Source organism: Ambystoma mexicanum, chromosome 13 (genome assembly GCF_040938575.1).
Source record: "Ambystoma mexicanum isolate Mex_15411 chromosome 13, UKY_AmexF1_1, whole genome shotgun sequence".
Classification (NCBI taxonomy): Eukaryota; Metazoa; Chordata; class Amphibia; order Caudata; family Ambystomatidae; genus Ambystoma; species Ambystoma mexicanum.
Window position 1 is genome coordinate 698,625,452 of NC_090938.1, and position 17,784 is coordinate 698,643,235.

General features: G+C 49.7%; 1 protein-coding gene and 1 long non-coding RNA gene across 3 annotated transcripts in view; one reads left to right on the plus strand and one right to left on the minus strand.

The window, feature by feature from the left end:
* Positions 1-17,784, minus strand: part of NR1D1 (nuclear receptor subfamily 1 group D member 1) — a 57,946-nt gene that overhangs the window by 12,195 nt on the left and 27,967 nt on the right. Inside the window, exons 1-2 of one of the 2 annotated variants that reach the window (XM_069634781.1) lie at positions 13,768-14,653; positions 1,756-2,076 (exon numbers count right to left, since the gene is read on the minus strand). In XM_069634781.1, the coding sequence (XP_069490882.1) occupies positions 1,756-2,076; positions 13,768-13,795 (349 nt within the window). In that variant the 5' untranslated portion in view covers positions 13,796-14,653. Of the gene's footprint in view, positions 1-1,755; positions 2,077-13,767; positions 14,654-17,784 lie in introns of those variants that run through there. The other variant, XM_069634780.1, reaches the window with a different exon arrangement.
* Positions 11,185-17,784, plus strand: part of LOC138521737 (uncharacterized) — a 184,908-nt gene continuing 178,308 nt past the window's right edge. The window contains exon 1 of the long non-coding RNA XR_011283105.1: positions 11,185-11,598. This is a non-coding gene — a long non-coding RNA (uncharacterized lncRNA). The remainder of the gene's footprint in view (positions 11,599-17,784) is intronic.

Sequence of the window (17,784 nt, forward strand, 5' to 3'; positions counted from 1 at the left end):
CCTTCTAGGAGGGGTGATGGATGACGAAGGGCTAGAACACCCCCGTTTGCCTGCGCCATACAATCCTCTGCAAGGAGAGTTGGAATGTGGCAATTTGTCCAGGTGTTTAGGTATGGTTCAGACCCACCAACTTTCAATCCTACCACCAAAATCGACAGGTCCCCATGTCTACATCTCTAGCTGCCTAAATGTGAGTGACACTGGAACCTGGCAGCCTTTTTAGGTATCTTTGGTACAGACTGGGACATCTGGTGTGCACACAAACCCAGACCAGAAGCCCTTCCTAATTTAGCAGTAGACCTGGCCAAGAGCGTTTGCAGTCAACTGCCAATAATGTTGTGCCATACTGAAGCTACGCCACGGGAGAAGCATGCGGGATGTTGATAAAAAAAAAGATGGGGAAAGTGGGGTGAAATGGATGGCAGAAGAGGGGCGGTGGCTGGGGGGGGAAATCAGAGAAGTAGGGGCAAAAACCAATTCCAGAGGCACAGAAAGTAAGTGGGTGCAGGGGACAAACGGGGAGAGCTGGGAATAGATAGGGAGAAGTGACCACACAACGGGAAGATAGAAACAAGAGGGGAACCGAAAGTCCGAGGGGAGGGTGGAGTGCAAGACGGGTGCATTGGCAAAGCGAGGGAGAGGGGCAAAACTGCAGAACATAATAAAGCAAGGGAGAAGACAAGGGCAAAAGTGGGGACAGAGGCACACAAAGGGGAGGCTGGGGAACAAAGGTGTAATGCAGGCACAAAGGAGTCAGGGAAGTCATTGGCTCAGGCAGAGGACATAGATAACAAGAGGAAAAGTGAGCATAAGATGAGGTATGTGGCAAAAGAGAAGAACGTGGGGGGGTACAACAAAGGACCATTTCATGTTTGGGGCAACAAAAGCAGGTGAGGTAAACCAGGAGGAGAAATAGGGGTACAACAGTGGCCACAAGCGGAATAGCAAACACAAAACAGAAACGCAGTATGGTGCAAGATGGCAGGCTGAGAGGCACAAGAGGCTATGTGATGTTATGTTGTGTGTCTTTGCAGAGCGCACGGCTGTGCTGGGGAGCTTCTCTGTGTTTGTGCTGGAGTAGCATGGCGAACGAGGGGGGAATAGGAGGCAAGAAAGGATGACTGGGGGATCTCAAGAGCATGCAAGAGCACTGGAGAAGAAGAACCAGGCACACAATGAGAACAGAGAAATCAAGGGACGAACGGCAAGCACGTAACGACGACGTGAGAAGAAGAGGCGCAGCCGAGAGACCGCGTCTCGTGATTAGTGGCTGTCATGTCTAAGATCCACCACTACATGAGATTCTGTGGGGCGGGGGAGGGGGACGGGGGGGGTAAGAGGGGAGGCACAACCTTTAGAGGTCATGTGGAGCTAACAGGGCCATTCGGAGGTATGGACCATGAGCCTAGTGCCCGGCATAAGAAAGATGGCAACAGAATTCTACACAAGGAGTGAAGTCGCACGTGTAGGTCAGAGTTCATTCTCTGGGAAACCAGTGACTGTTCCACCAAGATGGACGGCCTCCAACTCCGTTTCAGGTTACTTTGGCAGAAAGTCGAACTATTCGTGCAATTTATCCCCTATCGCCAAATCCAACTTGTCAGCTGCTGTGAGTACTAGTTAAGAAACAGTTCCCATACACCCCTGCACATCACACATCCAAATCCCGCACTGCTTTAAAGGGGTGCAGTCATAGCTCTGCCACTTTCCTTCACTGGCACCAACTATAGCCAGGCGTGGGAATCGGCCACTCACTTGTGATGCTGCTGGAGGTCTTGCTTGGGGACACCCTGCTCCCATCGTCAACTGCCACCTGCAGAGCGCCAGGCGACCCTCCAAAGCTGTATGAGGAGGAGGACGAGGATGAGGGGGAACTCTCCTCACCAGAGCCCGACCCCTGTCCATACCCCGAGCGGGGCTCTTGGGTGACCGAACCAGTGGGCGAGGGTGGGAAGTATGGCTGGAAGGCCTGTGACGCGGACTGGAAGCTGCTGTTGGAGTTCTCGCTGTACAGGGAGACGGGGCTGGTCCGGCTCGGCGACGAGCCGCTGGAGCCAACGTAGGAGATGACTCCGCCTAAGGGGGACAAAATGGTGGACGAGTTAGTTATAATACCTAAAAACATGGATACTCAACATGCATATTGATACAATTTATCCCCCACCACTTGACATTTTCTGATGCCACGCCCAACACATCCAGCGGCTGTTTTAAAGCACCTTTTTTTTAGGGTAGGGTAACATGCACACCCACACCCAGACCCCCCTTTTTTATTAGTCATCATTGCGCTGATGTTACATAGCATTATTAAACCTTCATGTAAGCAGCCGCTGCAATTACTCTGACAAGTGTGTGAAGTAAGGGTTGGTGGCGCATGTTTACTTGAGCAATGCATGCCTTGTACTACATATTCCACTTCTTGGCATTCATCGCTTGCTGCAACATGGTGGTTCTCCGTTATATGTTATGTTAACAATCTTTTACACTGCGCTCATCTCCTGTGTAGCGGTTGTTGTGGCCCGCTCCCGGATCACCAGAGCAGGCCACCGCAGATGTCGGGGTCATCCGACATGAGCGATGGTGCTGCATCCACGCAGCATATACACAGCAGGGAGCACCCTACACACTCCGGATCAATGGAGAGGAAAACCTGGGCTGGGGGCACCCAGCTCACTGCATCCCCAGCTCTGGGGGCACCCAGGCTGGGGTTGCACCAATAGCCGTGGTCACACAGCGCAATCATTCCATGGGGACAGTGTTGCCCGGCAGGGGCCGCGTCCTGATGCAGGACCCCGCCAGTGGGCCTGCTGCATGCGGTGTGGCACCAGCATGGTGCTCCAAAGAATCACACCGGAGTCAGTTCTTTGTTCGACTGCTCGTCCTTTTTATTAGCTTGGTCACATGGTTAGCACCATATGACCATTATACAAATCCTGGAAGCTACAATGCTCCCAGGAGGTGTGACATATAACAGAAGTCTCCATGGTGCTGAGCCGTGTACGGATAGTGGTGCATCATGCCCTTTGCCCGGTGAGGGTCTGTGGAGCAAAGGAAATCCTGAAAAATGGCGAGAGGATAAGTGACGCAGTAGATGGGTATAAAGGACACAAACAAATGTAAAAGCGCAGGGCGGGGTTGAAGGGGAGGGTGTATGCTTGTAGTAGTAGGGGCACGTGTGTGTGTAATCATGGCAGTGGATCGAATTAAGGATGATCGAAAGAAAGGGGGTGAAGTTCACCCGCGATGCACCCATATTCTATGCGGGCTGCTTCTAGCACAGTGATTCTGTCACAGGAGAGTCGCAAACCTGTGCGGCTAACACGTGGGCCCCATTTGCCTGTTTTTGTTGGGCGTGTGGTCTATCCAGCCACCCCCAAATGCCTACCTCAGCTTAGAACCATCTTTCCCCGTGTCACTGAGCCATGCCGCCACCGCGTACACCAGCCATCAACACTGCACAGCTGGTTGCGTCCTATTGGGCAGTGGACAGGCTACACACTCTGCCACCTGCCTGGTATTTGGCTATCTTGAAGACGCCCGAAATCCTTACACGTGGTGCCATATGCACATGCAACGTCAAATAGACCCAAGCAGATCCAGCACTCCCACCAGCTCATTGTCCCTACCTTTAAAAGAGCCAAAGCTGGAGGCGCAAGCTTTCCTGTTCTAGCACCCAAATACTGGAACGCTCTGCCCCCCACTCTCAGGAAGGAGACCTTCCTTCACAGTGTTCAGAAGAACTCTGAAAACCAAGCTCTTCAACTAGACCTCCCCTCCATTAACAATCTCAGGCAGTTCCCATGTAACATTGGAACATGCCCACTCATAGCTTGTGAATGTCTTCACAACTGTTGTTTTGTATCTGTTTTTCTGTACCATTGTATCTAAGTGACCCCTCTGTAACAGCGCCACGATGCCCCAGGGCCGTTTGTGCGCTTTATAAATTCAAATAAATAAATATTCAGCTCTGAAAGAGAGTTACGCATATAGTGCCGAAACCAGGCAGAGGGAGGGCTGTGGCATCCACAGGCACCCTCTGAGGGTTAGCTGGTGGTGAGAACAGGTTCTGTATTACGAGTAATTCCAACATGCCACGTCAGGAGCACAGTGAAAGGCCGCGGACGGGGAACGCCACCGGCAAGGTTTCAGGCAAGTGACCGAGGTGGAGCTTGCTACAGCGAACTGACCTCCTTCTCTAGCTGAAATCCCTGCCCCATTCAACAAGGCCAGTGCACGCCCTTAGGACACCTGCATTCCTCTGCGGGTCAGGCCTGAGGATAGCCAGGGGAACACCCTGGGCTTGGACTGAGCTGGCCGAGTTCATCTTGAGCTCATATGGTGCGCTCGGGAAGAACGGAAACCTCTGCATTCAGCAGGAAGATGAAATTCAGCTTCAATTCGCCTTTTAGCAAAAATGTGACACAAAAAAAACCTAATCTTGATATTGAGAGAGGGTAAAAAAAATGAAGTTGGCTGCCATCAAAGGGGAAGAGAGGGAAGAATGCACTATTATGTCAGGGTCGGGGGGAGGATCGGGCCCACCAGGGTGCAGATGATGGCACTATCCACTGAGACTTAAGACCTAAAGCAATGGCTGCCCATCTTCAGAGGGGGGGGGGCACATGCAATGGCAGGTAATGTGTAGCAATACCCTGTTGCCCATCCTCAGTCGGACGCTCTCCACGGGGTAAGTGGCTGAATGCAGGGCTCTCCACCCAGTTTCCACCCCAAACCTTTTTATTAGGGGGGCGATAGGAGCCAGCATTTGTCTGCCCACAATCAGAACCACCAAGGCTGGCAGGAGATGGCAAGCAACACAGCACTATCTTCCCAGTCTCAGTGAGATCCACCAGGGCAGGCAGGTAGGTGACGACATGGACCACTCTCTGCCCATTGCCGGTGAGAACCACCAGGGCAGGCAGGCAGTCAGGCGATGGCACGCGGCACTCTGTCCATTCTCAGTCAGGGTCACCAGGGTACTGTGCACTCTACCGGTAGTCTGCTAGACCCACCAGGGTGGGCTGTGATGCTACTCGGCACTACCCAATCCCAGAGTGAGGTCCTCCAGGGAGAGCACGTGGCTAAGCACAGGTGAAAAGGCTGACGAAATTTGGTCCAAATCTACGTTCTTAAGCAGAAGTTGGGCTTTCATAGCCTCCCTTATCAAATGCAGGATAGGGATTTTGCAGGGAAAAAAAGCCCTTCACGTAACAGCCGTATCAATGACCGCTGAGCAGGCGCTCTGGTGCATTTCGCTTCCTTGGGCTTAGATAGTATCTTCTCTCACACACACAAAAAAAAGGTCACCAGAGATGTGACCGAGGCGAAGAAAATTCAATTGGCTTAGGCAAGTGGCTGGCACTCAGCAGGCGTAATACCAACGCCACGTGGAGCGAAGAGGTCAGCACGACTCGAGGGAGAGCACGTGTAATCTGCTCTTACATCGCAGTCTCCATGCGAGCACATGGCCCGGAGCCATGTGCTGCAAGACGGCAAGCGAGCGAGGGTGCCATGTGCTACTGAACGCCCAAGCCTCCACTCCGCCGAGTGCTACAGGGAGCCAAGGACGCCTTAGCTCCTTATGCTACTGAACGGCAAGTGCTCCATAACACCATAAACTAATGAGCTGCGAGGGCTACTGAATGCCAAGGGCTTTAAACAAAGCATTAAGCCGTTGATTTATATGGTGCCGGCTGTGACGCAGTCGCTATCTCACGCCCCAAGAGGAAGGGGGCTGTGGGGGGACAGAGCCGATGCTCACAGCTTTGGAACCTTCAGATCAGGTAATGTACGGGATGAGGGTAAAGTGCGAGGGAGATGGGGTGCAAAAAGAGGAACAACATGACAAGGACAATTCAAGAAAACAAGGGCTGATGAGTAATTCATACAACTGCAATAGTGATGGGGTGCAGCCCTGAGAGGAAAGCAGGGGGCACTGGCCTATAGGGGACAGATTTGTTTAAAGTCTTGAGCCTTTCTGAATCACGCCTGCAATATGTTCCAAAGGTTAGCCAGCAGCAAGCATTCTTTTGCTGTCTTTGCCTGCCACGTGGACAGGCAGAAGGCAGATCTTAAGATCCTAGAAGGCCAGTACTGTATACCCGTTTCTCAGAGGTACATAGGGCCGGTGACCCAATAGGCTTGGCGGATACTGCAAATAGTTCTGCAAGTCCTCCGGGCATCTAGGAGGAGCCAGTGCAATGCTTTCAATTGATACGTAACGTGGTCTTTAGCTATTAACCCAAGGAGAAGTCTAAATGACTTGTTTTGGATACCAGCACATGGTAGTTAAGACTCTTGCCAAAGCAGAGATAGAGACTGCTGCAGTAGCCTAGCAAAAGAAACACCAAGGTCCTCTTTTCATTTATTTTATGCAGTTTTCCTATTAAACCATTTATGAGTGTTAAGACCAAAATATATCGGTACGCGGTTTCATGCTTTCCTCTACCAATGGGTTAAGGAGACCTCTGACTGCAAGCGTAAGGAATATGATGTTTTAGACTGCCATGAGTTACTGAACAAGGGATTCTAAATGGCAAGAGATACTAAACACCAAGTGTTAAAATGGCAAGAGCTACTGAACAACAATGGCAAGAGGTAGGATCTGTGAGCTTTGTATGCCACTGGCTTCGAAATATTAAGAGCTACTAACTGCAACTTTACGTACACCATGGCCCTCGAAATGACAGGAGCTAAGTGGCAGAAACTACTGTAGACCAAAGCATATAAAGGCAAAGTGCTGCTGAATTCCAGCTATTAGCCAGTCTTGAGCTACGTACGCCAAGGACTTCTAAATGACAAAAGGCAAGTTACGTGAACTACTGTACACCACAGACTTATAAATGCCAAGAGTTACTGTACAACAAGTGTTGGCATGTCATGAGCTGCTGTTCACCAACGGCTTCTAAATGACACAAGCTAAGGGCGGAGAGCTTATGTACACCACAGGTAGCTAAATAAGAGCTTACAGCAATGAGCTACTACACACCAAGAAGTTCTAAATGCCAACATCTACTGATCACCAAGTGTTACGAGTGCCACGAGCTACCGAATACCAAATGGATGGTTGCCAATGCCAAATGCTGTCAAACAGCATAAACTACTGCACGCCACGAGTTATTGAATACCAAACACTTTCAAAGTCAACTGCAAAGGCCCCTAACAGCAAGTGATACAGAACAGTGAGCTCCACTGAACAGCAAATGCTACCAGATGTCAATTACTACTCGATACAAAGTGTTAATAAACAATTAAAGGCATCAAAGAACTTCCAAACAATACATCGACAGTGATTGCTAAGGAACAGCCAGTGCTACTGAACATCAATGAAAAACCGTGCCAAATGCTACCGAACACCAATTACGACTCGAAGCTGAATGCTAATCAATACCAGGAGCTTCCAAGTGGAAAGTGCTACGCTACGGAATGCAAAATGCTACTCTATACTGAGTATTACTGGACCCGACGCTTATTAAACCATGAACATCCCTCAGAACTGGGTGCTACTTAACGTTATGTGCTACCGAATCCAATGTACTAATAAACGGTGCATGTTACTCAATGGTGCACGATACGGCACAGACTACAGAAACCACTCATTGATGCCAAAGTGCAACTGAAAGCCCCCGGTTACTGAACACCAAAGCTTATGAGCGCCAAGCTACGCGACTGAACACCGAGTCTAAGAACACTGAGTGCTAGTAGGGAACAGGGACCTGAAGGTGCTCCTGTAACCAGTAAGCTACTGAAAGTCGGGTGCTATACTGTCGGAGGAAGAGTTGGAAAAGGACTGCACTAAAACTTGGTCCTGCCCTTGAACCGCCAAATTAGAAATCCAAAATAGAAGCTGTTAGTAATAATAAGTAATCTTAACAAGGATTGGTTACTCTCCAGAGTCTGCCTAAAGAGGAGCCAGTCCCAAAACAGAGCTATCCCTGCGGTCAATAAACATGTTCTCTCTCACGCCAACATGACAATGCACATAGGAGGGGAGCTGAATGTAGAAATGGGCTTGTGTCACTGAGGCAGGAATGGAGGACAGCAACAATCATTGGGTAGAGTGCTGGGTACAATCTCCTTTAGGCAAGTCAGGTTAGAGAGTCTCGGTGTAAGTGCGCTGCTGGCTCACTCCCGATCAAGGGCTCACACGGGAAACCATCCTCATTCGTCATCGATGCAGACGGATGGCTTGTGTTGATATGATGGAAAGGCTAAGGGGCATCAGATTATTCTAGGGACTCAGAAAACTGAGCCCTACCCTTTAGCCAGACTAGGCCATCATGGATGTCTGCCACTCTCAAAGGAAAAAGGGGGTTGCGGATGGTGGCAGGCTGGCGGGGTGATCGAAGGTCATGTTTCCTACCTATATTCTGAGAAATGTGCTGGTACAGTGGACCCACTTGCCTCATCCACAACTCAGTCCTCAGGGATTTTGCAACAGCCATTTGTGCCTTCCTCTTGGTTAGGATATTCCAGTTCCTCCTCTCGGATCACAGAAGCGCCTCGGACTGCGTGCTAATTTTGATCGCAGATCTGATGTCACGAAGAGGCCTGGTTGGCCCTCTAGCAGTGTTCTCTCTCACATAATTTGTGAGACCTGTTTTGTTCACTGCACCCCCTTTCCCCCCCATGTCTCCCGCCAGTTATCCTATTGCTGTAGTCTCTGTTGGAACTTTGACGATGCTCCCATGGCTCTCTGTATCACACACTAGCTATTCCAGCAGCAGTGGCAGGGGACTGCTGTGGCGCTCGTACACAACGTGTTCGATCACTCATGCTGCAACAGAAGTAGTGAAGCAATGTATACTTCGCATATAATAAAATCATTAAAATACAGCGCTTCTTTTCTCTATTGGGACAGGCGTCCATATTTGGGAAATCAATGTACTAACTAAAATAGCTTTTCTGACAATTCCCTATTGCAGGATTTGGCTAAAACTGCTATAAAATATGGCAGCCTTACACTCCCTTAGCCCTTTGAGGGCCGAACCTATGAGTAGCTCCAGAGTGCTCTGGCCAAACAAAAACTGTGGAACTCACAGACGTAGGTGGGTGCATAGATCTTCCAACACACACATAAACCCTCCCGCCTGGGGAAAAACAAGGCCACTGTTTTTCGACAGTTATGGTAAAACAATTCTTTGCAACAAAACCCATACAAGTTTGCAGGTGTTGGAAATGACAACCTTAACTCAGTCACCCGCTCTTCGAAGGCACTTAAAGTTTTAAAATCCCAAAATTATTCTTCCACAACAATTAGGCACCTCCGTCTATCCATCACTCTCCTCCGAGTCACTCATGCTTGGACAGCAAACCACCCTTGCCTTTTTTGTGTGGTGGTCTGCGTTTTCAAGAGCACCAATACACACAGCCCAATCTAAGCAGAGCACATACCACTTCCTAGACCCTCTTCTTCCGGTCGACAGAAAGATACTGCTTCTGGAGGACGGTCTGGAAAATCTTCTCCAGAATACTGCTCCAGAAAGATACCTTTTCATGAGCCTGCCCCTCAACAGTACCTCTCAAGAGGGACCAAAGGAAGACTCCTTTTTATGTGACCACAGCAGAAGATAAAGGAGGATATACTCCCGACAGTATGTAAACATTTTAAAATTGCACTGGACTTACTCGTCAAAATTGATTAATTCAGGGCTACAGCATACCCATCAACGTTTAGAAATGAAAATGCGGGTAAAACAATAAGATTGTCGTTTATCGTCCGGCAAGGGGATTGGCGGATAAGGGAGCTGACTAATGCAGGTGTTATCCAAAAAGCAGGCAAATTCACCTTCTGTAGAATTATCTGAAGGCAATAAAATTATTCTTCCCCTACCCCCACCAATAGCTCTGGGTTTGTCTTGACGTACAGCAAACTATGTCTGCTATTGTCGTCTTGCAGCAGCTCTTCCACATTTCTTTTTGTTCATTTTAATCGCACTGGGTACCATCCCAAGCCTCCACTCACCATCCCAAGCCTCCACTCACCATCCCAAGCCTCCACTCTCCGCCATGAAAAGCCCCTTTTGTAAAGCTCCTCCATTGGACTTCGTAAATACCCAGTGGCGTCGCCAGAAATCAAATTTAGGAGGGGCACAGAGGGGGCCAAAGACAAAAGTAGGGGGGCCACAGACAAAAGTGGCAGGGCCACCTATGAAAGCTAATGTGTGACGTCACAAGCACTCCTGCAGAGAGGCTTTTGTGCACACCAACTACTCACACCCCACTGCACCTTCCCTCCCATCAGAATGAGGCACGAAACTATTCAGTGACTAATGGCCCATCATTAGCAGTTTCATGCACTACATTCTGATGGGAGGGGCTGCAAGCTGCTCTGCACACTATGGAGGTCACTGTGCAGTAGTGGGGCAGGAACACCTGAGAAGTGGCTCATGTTCATACCTATGCCAGAATGCATACCACGATCACGGTTAGCTTCGAGACAAAAGGAGAGTATTTGCCGTGTGCTATGCAGACAGGTGCCTTAGTGTCACAAATCAACACGGTCACTGCTCACCTTAGGTAGGGTGGGCACAAGATTTCAGAGGGGGCACGCCCCCGTCCCCAACACCCCTCTGGCGACGCCCTATCATTTGAAACCAGGAGACCAGTCCAATCCTGGCTTCGACACATCAAACTGTGTCATGCTGTGTGCACACTCTCTCTCTCGGTGCCTCAGTAAGAACTTAATACAAGTTTGGTTCCTCTTTTACCTGCAGGCTCATTTATACAGAGCAGGGGTTGTAGTGGCGACTTTGGGTTAAATGGATGTGCATAAACTCCAAACACGCTGGAAGAACGTTGTTAACACTCATATCACTTAAGTTACAAAATATTAAAATTACTACTAAGCGGTGCCCCCTCGCTCGCTTTGGTTACACGCGCCCTTGTTCTGAATTAAGGCACTGCACAGTGTGCACATTTTATAGTGTGTATTTTGAGCAAGGGACACATGCAAAGCGTATATTCTGAAGGTAGGCTTTCTTCTGCATTATGAAGATCACAGCTGCTGAGCCTGTTCTCAAGTGTGAGAGGCTGCGCCTGCGCAGACGACTCCAAGCTCTCTGCCGTAACCGATACACGTGCGGGAGACGCACGTGGTGTGGGAAAATGCATTGGCCCCACCCGCTGGGTGCTTGCCGCCGCCCAAGAGCCGACTTCGTGGCTTGGCTAGCCATAGGGCTTGGGAGGAGCTAACAACAACCCGATGACAAACGTGTTACTACGGGAGGGGCCTCGGTCGCACTACAAAGCCCTGCGTAGGTGACGTCACAGGCGGCCTACGGGAAAGCCAGGGCGGGGCCGCAGCGCGCGCTCATTATGTAATGAGTTGGGTCAGTGCGACCCAACCAATGGTTGGAGGCGGGCACTGCGTGCGAAGGAAAACAAACAGTGCACGTGGCCAAGGCGAGCGTTCCATGTGAGGAGAAGCAGGCCATAAACATCAACGACAGACTCGACCACTGGCAAAAAAGAAGACACGGAATATTAATCAAAGAACCCTCTGCTATACAAAAGAAATACGAGGACCCCCAGCTTTTGGAGTAAGAAGAAAGACCAGGACCCAATTCAGCCAGAGATCTTTCAGTGCAGTTAAATGAGGTAATGATCCCCAATCCGATGTGTACGCGGTATACTGTTGTGTACTCACAGTCTACTCTGGTCTTTCATGAGTACATGTATGGCAAAGACTCCCTGCTGTTACAAACTAAAACCAAAACAAGGGTCAATAAAGTACGGACGATTGACAGCTCATGAGCCAATTATACACAAGTCCCAATCGGCCAATTTATTACACCCAACACTGACAAGTCAGCCAACAGGCCACTGTCCCCGAGCAATATCGCATAGCTGCCAAGTTTAACAGTTCCATGCAGTTTTTTGCACCGTGCGTGTGCTCGTACTTGTGGGCCCACCCTTGCAATGGAAAAAATAACGATACAAGTTCCAGCATGCAATTGGAAGCAAAAAACAGAAACTGGCTCGAGGTGTCAGGCATGGAACTGGGAAACTTGGGGAGGAAGTAGTTTGTCTCCTAGCCACTAGTATCTGGTAAGCCATAGAGCACACACCCAGGACAGGAGCTTCAAGGGAGTCCCTCACAAGACCCCGCTCCACTGGCAGCCGGGGGAACCCACCAAGTCACTAGCCATTTGCAGTCAATGGCTCGCTGACCAACGATTTCCCCCGCTGTTCATTGTCTGCCCCCAAGCTTCAGTGGGAAACCCTGGGACAGCCTGCAAATGTTGTTCTATCCACTTATGTGGGTAAGAAAGTCACTGACAGCCCCCTTTGATGCTTCAATGCAAATCCCCCGCCAAAGCCCACAGTGAGTATTCATATGCCAAGGAACACACTGACCTGACTGGCCATCAACCCCGGACCGTGAGAGCCACTGATGGCCCAAAATGCAGAAGAACTAAATGGCTGCACAGGACTCCTTTGGACAAATACATGCCCACGAGTCAATGGAAACTCCACTGTCAACCCTCAAGTCAAAATTTCCCAACTTACAGGTCAAGAACAACCAGAGCCCACTGAAAGATCGCAAGTAATGTCTCAGGGCCACTGACAGCTCACAAACCACAAGTTCACAGGCTTCAAACACTGGCAGCTGGCATGAGAGTCGGTATTCAGCCAATTACCCTAATACCTAGTACCAAGTCCTTAGCTTCCAAAACCCACTTACAGTTCAGAAGCCCGCACCCTATAGCCACTGCTTCTAGACCGTACCTGAACCTTCAATGATCACTGTAAACCCACAAGTTTCTATGGAATCCCATTAAGAGCCCGTGAAACCCCAGAGCGTATCGCCCGCCCAAAAGGCCCAATTCCCATAGCCAGCCTGCTGACATGTCAAAAGCCCCCTAGAGTCGACTGGCCGGTCGGGAGTCCCTTGGGATAGTTCATAAATCATTTAGAGCCAAGTGACCGCTCACGGGCAGGCAGAATCCATGGACAGAGTAAAAGACCTTCTAGCACGCTTGCAGCCCTCAAGACCTCTATACCCTGCTGACAGATAAGGCACCCCCTCAGAGCTAACGGGCAGCAAACAAACCCCCTAGCCCTCAAACAACCCACAAGCATAAGCAGACTACATGCAGAGCACATCCACAACCTGCAAACCTCCACCCTCATAACCCAAAAGATGTTGGCGCAAACCAATAACCAACCATCATTCACAGAGCTCCCTGCCAGCTCACACGCCTCCTGGACCACCTAGAAGCCCTATGCCCCCTGACAGGGCCCAATATAAGTCCAGCGATCTGATAATCAACTGGCAGCTCACGGTCAAGGATTTTGTTTTTTCGGTTTAGCACTCCTTTGACAGAAAAGGGAATTGGTGAGTCAACAGACTCTGGCGGGTGACAGTTTAAGTCGACAGGTCTGCACCCCATCAGCCCCTCAATGATGGTTCACAACTTGCCAGAAGTGACCAATGAAGGATCATATGCTTGCCAGGGCGAGATCGCAAGCCCCAAGTGCCAGGGTGAGATCACGAGGCATTAGTTCTAGTCAGAGAAACCACACAAGCCGCTGATGCAGTCATATAAAAAGTAGCAGGTGCCAGAATGAAATCCCGAAGAAAGATCACCCTAGCCTCCGATGCCACATATTAAAACCATTTCCTGGTGAAAGGGTGCCCATCTCAAGCTAGTCCATTCAGATCACCCAGCAGCCCCGGATGGTGGCCTGAGATCACAAGCCCTGCACCAAACCCCGCAGTTCACATGCAACATATCTAATTATTTATGATGTTAAAGAACATACCCGTATTGTTGGAATCCAGGCTGGTCATGGCTCCGCAGCTTCAAGAGGGGTTCTTCCCTAGGGTGTGTGTGCTGCTTTCGGCAATAGCATGCAGATCGCAGGTGTTTCTACGGCAACCCGTACCTTTGCTGGTTGTCCGCGCCCTGTGCACTGGCGCAGAGCACTCGGCTGTGTTGATTCCTGCTGCAGAGCCACTACCTCTGTGCAGATCCCTGCGACAAGTCACTTGTGCTGGGTGGAGAGTCCTTAACTGTGTGCAGATAAAATGCCCGTGCTATGTGCAGATCCCCTGTACTGCATTAGCTGTCAGAAGATTCCTTTTGTGCATACTTTACTGTTGGCAGGTGTGTAATCTCTGTTGCAGGTTCGTGTGTTGCAGGTAGGTTTCCGGTGCAGAACCCGGCGTTGTGTGTAGGTGATCGCCTTGATAAGTCCCGGTATTATATGGACATCCCTGCTGCCGGGGTGATTTCGGGCTGTGTTGGAATCCCTGGAGCAGGTCTGTGTTGTGTGCATAGCCCCCTGGTATGCCCGTGCCCTCGTGCAAGCTCTTGTGTCTTAAGGTATAGGTGGTGTACACTGACGCCTTTACCTAGAGCCCCTGTTATGTGCATATAGTGGTGATGTTAGTAGTTGCCGGGTGTACGTCGATATGTTGAGTGCAGGTCCCTATAGGTATACAAATCCGCGCTGAAGGTTCCAGGGCTGCGCCCAGCTGAGCAGGACCAGAACACGTCCTTCCTCCCCTCTGCTCTGCTAGCTCTGCAGTACTCGCCTCTGCCAACCCTTGCTGTGCTTTTTTTGCCAAGGTGCAGAACAGTACGCATGCGCGGCCAGGTCGGCACGCGGCAGCCCCATGTGATTCCCAGGGAGAGCCTCGTGCCCCAGTGACACAGATTCCAGGAGAGCCGCGAGCCTCACGGGGAGTGCGTCGTAGTACGCATGCGCCAGTTTGTGCGGCACGAGGGAGCGGAGATTGGGTCTAGACACTGAAGAGGGACAGTTAGCAGACAGGGCCCTGGGGCTATTAGACGGCCATCTTGAAAGAGCTTGTTTTCCACCCCAAAGAAATAGGAGGCCATCTAAGGTTTCCCCTCCGGTAGCCAAACGATGTCGGTGTTCTGAGGCACTCAGTGTTTAATGCAGGGTTCCTAACCAGCCCCATTAACTAATGTGATATGTCCAGTACCTTAAGTGGCCTGAAACTCGAGCTGGGGGTTCTTGGGAGGAGGGGTGGGGTGGCATACCTGCCTACATTCCAAAATGAAACAACTGGAGACCTACTTCACTGGACATGCCCAGCCCACACGTTCGGAAGGCCACACCCACTAATTAGTTCGTTGACTTTTACACACATCCGGATTGCCTGTGTGTAGAAGGATGCTCTGTGCTTTCTAGCATAGCTCTCAACTTTTTTTGACTCCAACACCTGATTTGTTTTGGGGTGGGGTAAGAGCCCATTGAAGTGAATGGGCATATAGTGGGCTTGGCAACTGAGACCGCTGATTGTAAGGAGGGTGATGAATCTCGTATTATATTTATAAACTAAAAAATACTGTCTCACATGAGGCTAAATAAACACAACATAGAAAGTGGAAGCTTATCAGTGCTGACTCAGGAGACTTGAGCTCTGTGTGCATAGCTCTCAACTCACCCGCTTTTGGCGGGTGTCACCCGCCTTGTAAACAGGTGAGTCACCCGCCAAGTCTCGTGCACGCCCATTCATTTCAATGGGCCTCTCACCCGCCAAACACAAAATCGGGTGATTTCACCCGCCTTTGCATCGAAAAAGGTTGAGAGCTATGTGTGTGGCTGTTTCCTACATTTTCCCTTTGACTTTCTTCTGTACCCACAGCCTGCCGTGCTGGCTCCTTTAGTAAGACTGAGGCTGTGTGAGGTATGCACCAGTCTGTGGCTCCAAGGTGGGTGAAACAGATGAGCTGGCGGGTGGGCGGGAGTTGAGTGCTAGTGATTTACAGCACATTTAAAAAAATGTCCTGAGTGCCACAAAATTGAAAATGAAAAACTGCAATAGCAAAGGATAGCTAAAATGTCTGTCCATCACTGCTATATGTTTCCGCAAAGGGCTGTCACTAGCTGTTCTTTTTTTGGTAACTCGTTTTCTTTTGGTAACCCCTCTTTGGGTACCGTTTTATTGTTTTGGGAGTTTGCTTACACACGTCATCTTAACATGATATGATAGGTTATTTATAACGTGCTTAATACCAGAGGTTTCTAAGCACGGATCTGGGGATCGAACCTGTCTTGCGCTGTGTCGTCTTGCTTCCAAGGAGAGCACGTTCCCGCTGAGCTATCCTCCTGAGACACGTAGGCAATTCTACCGAATAGTTGACCTAAGTATTCGGACAGAGCCAAATAGTTACCAAATAGTAGATCACTACTGGAAATGTGTCAAGATATGCATAACAAGCCAAAACTGTTGACTTTGCCATTGCTTGTTTTAACATGACTTCAGTGAAGGGCATGCTTATAAATAGATCATAGCTGTAACTAAGCTTTAGAATGGGAGGACCCGGAAGGAGACATTATGGGCACTGCTGGTGGAGTAGAGGGTAGACATCTGCACTCTCCCAGAGACGCTCAGCACTGCGTGTAGCCTTCCTTCCCTTTGATCTGCTGACAGATGTTCTCTCTCTCTGGGAATCCCCCTTTCATCCATCTCACACCTCATCGTTGTACATTAAACAGTCCTCCCTCCACTTGTTGTTGCTGTTAAGTTTTACCATGGACAGGACACAAACAGTAAAGCAAAAGAACAATCAACATTAACATGTTTCATACGGGCAGTAATGGTTCTAACCTGCCATTAGGCCCGTGCATAATCCATCATGAGGAGCTGCTAAGTGCCTTATTATAAAGGTTCACAGAAGGAGCCACGCGAAGAATACAGCGGAGCCGCGCCTCTATCAGCAGCCCCATGAGGTTTGTCCAAGTGTCTTTAACAGAGCACAAATGAAACTATGGCGATAACAAGGATCACTTTAGCCCATTCTTGGAAAAACAGGAAGGGACCCTGTGAGGTGGAAGCAGTGGCAGCCGCCCTGGACACTGGGGGAAAGGAGGGAGTTGAGGAAGAGTCCCGTCAAGTGCTGGCCATCAATGAAAAGAGACAAACTACAGATCCCAAAATGCCCTACGAAATACTGCATCAAGGGAGAGGCACACCGATGGGTAAAGAAAGGAGAAAAAGGAAAGGGAGAACCGGGTTTCCTTATGTTAAAACCGCCCAAACACAAACAAAGTACAGGGTTAGCCCACAGTGGACGGAGCAGGGAGGAGGTGGGGAATCTGAATCAGGTGTGTTAAAACCGTTGCTGAGAACACATGCGGCTGATTACGGGGGAGGGGTGGGATAAGGATTAAATGCAACTCCAAGAGACTCAGGCAGCGTCTTATTTTTCAGGAGCAGAGCGTGGCGAGAGACGCCGCACCCGAGTGGAGTGAGACCAGCCAAGATTACGAATGGGCTTACTAGTAGTAAGCGGAAAGTTCATAGATTGACACCGTACCCGGTCCAAAGCTCAAGACCTCCCAGTGGAGAGAAACGGCCGCCTAAGAAGAAGGATTCAGAGTGGTGAATGTGTGTACTATTGACATTTTGTTAATTTCGTTTTCAAGGCCGGCGGAGAGGTTGAAGGGTGAAAAGCCTGTAATCGCCTCGCTGTTATCTTGGAACTAATTAAGGCCAGCAGAGGCAGTTGCAAGTAAAGTAAGACAGAACGCCTGTGCCTATGAGGTGAAAAGAACCGTCATCAGTTGGCTAAATTTAGTGATCTGTAACCAGTATTTGTTGTGCAATAAACCACTGTGAAAGAAAACCTCGTTTGTCTCCAGCTGACTACTTAACAGACCCATGGTGGCTATGTGGTGGATGAGATAATGGGGAGTGATTGCAATGGAGAAAGTGATGGCTCTGGCTAACGGTACTTATCAAAGATATTTGGCTGCCATTCCATGAATTTGTGGCAGATAAGGAACAGAACTATTTCAGCCCAA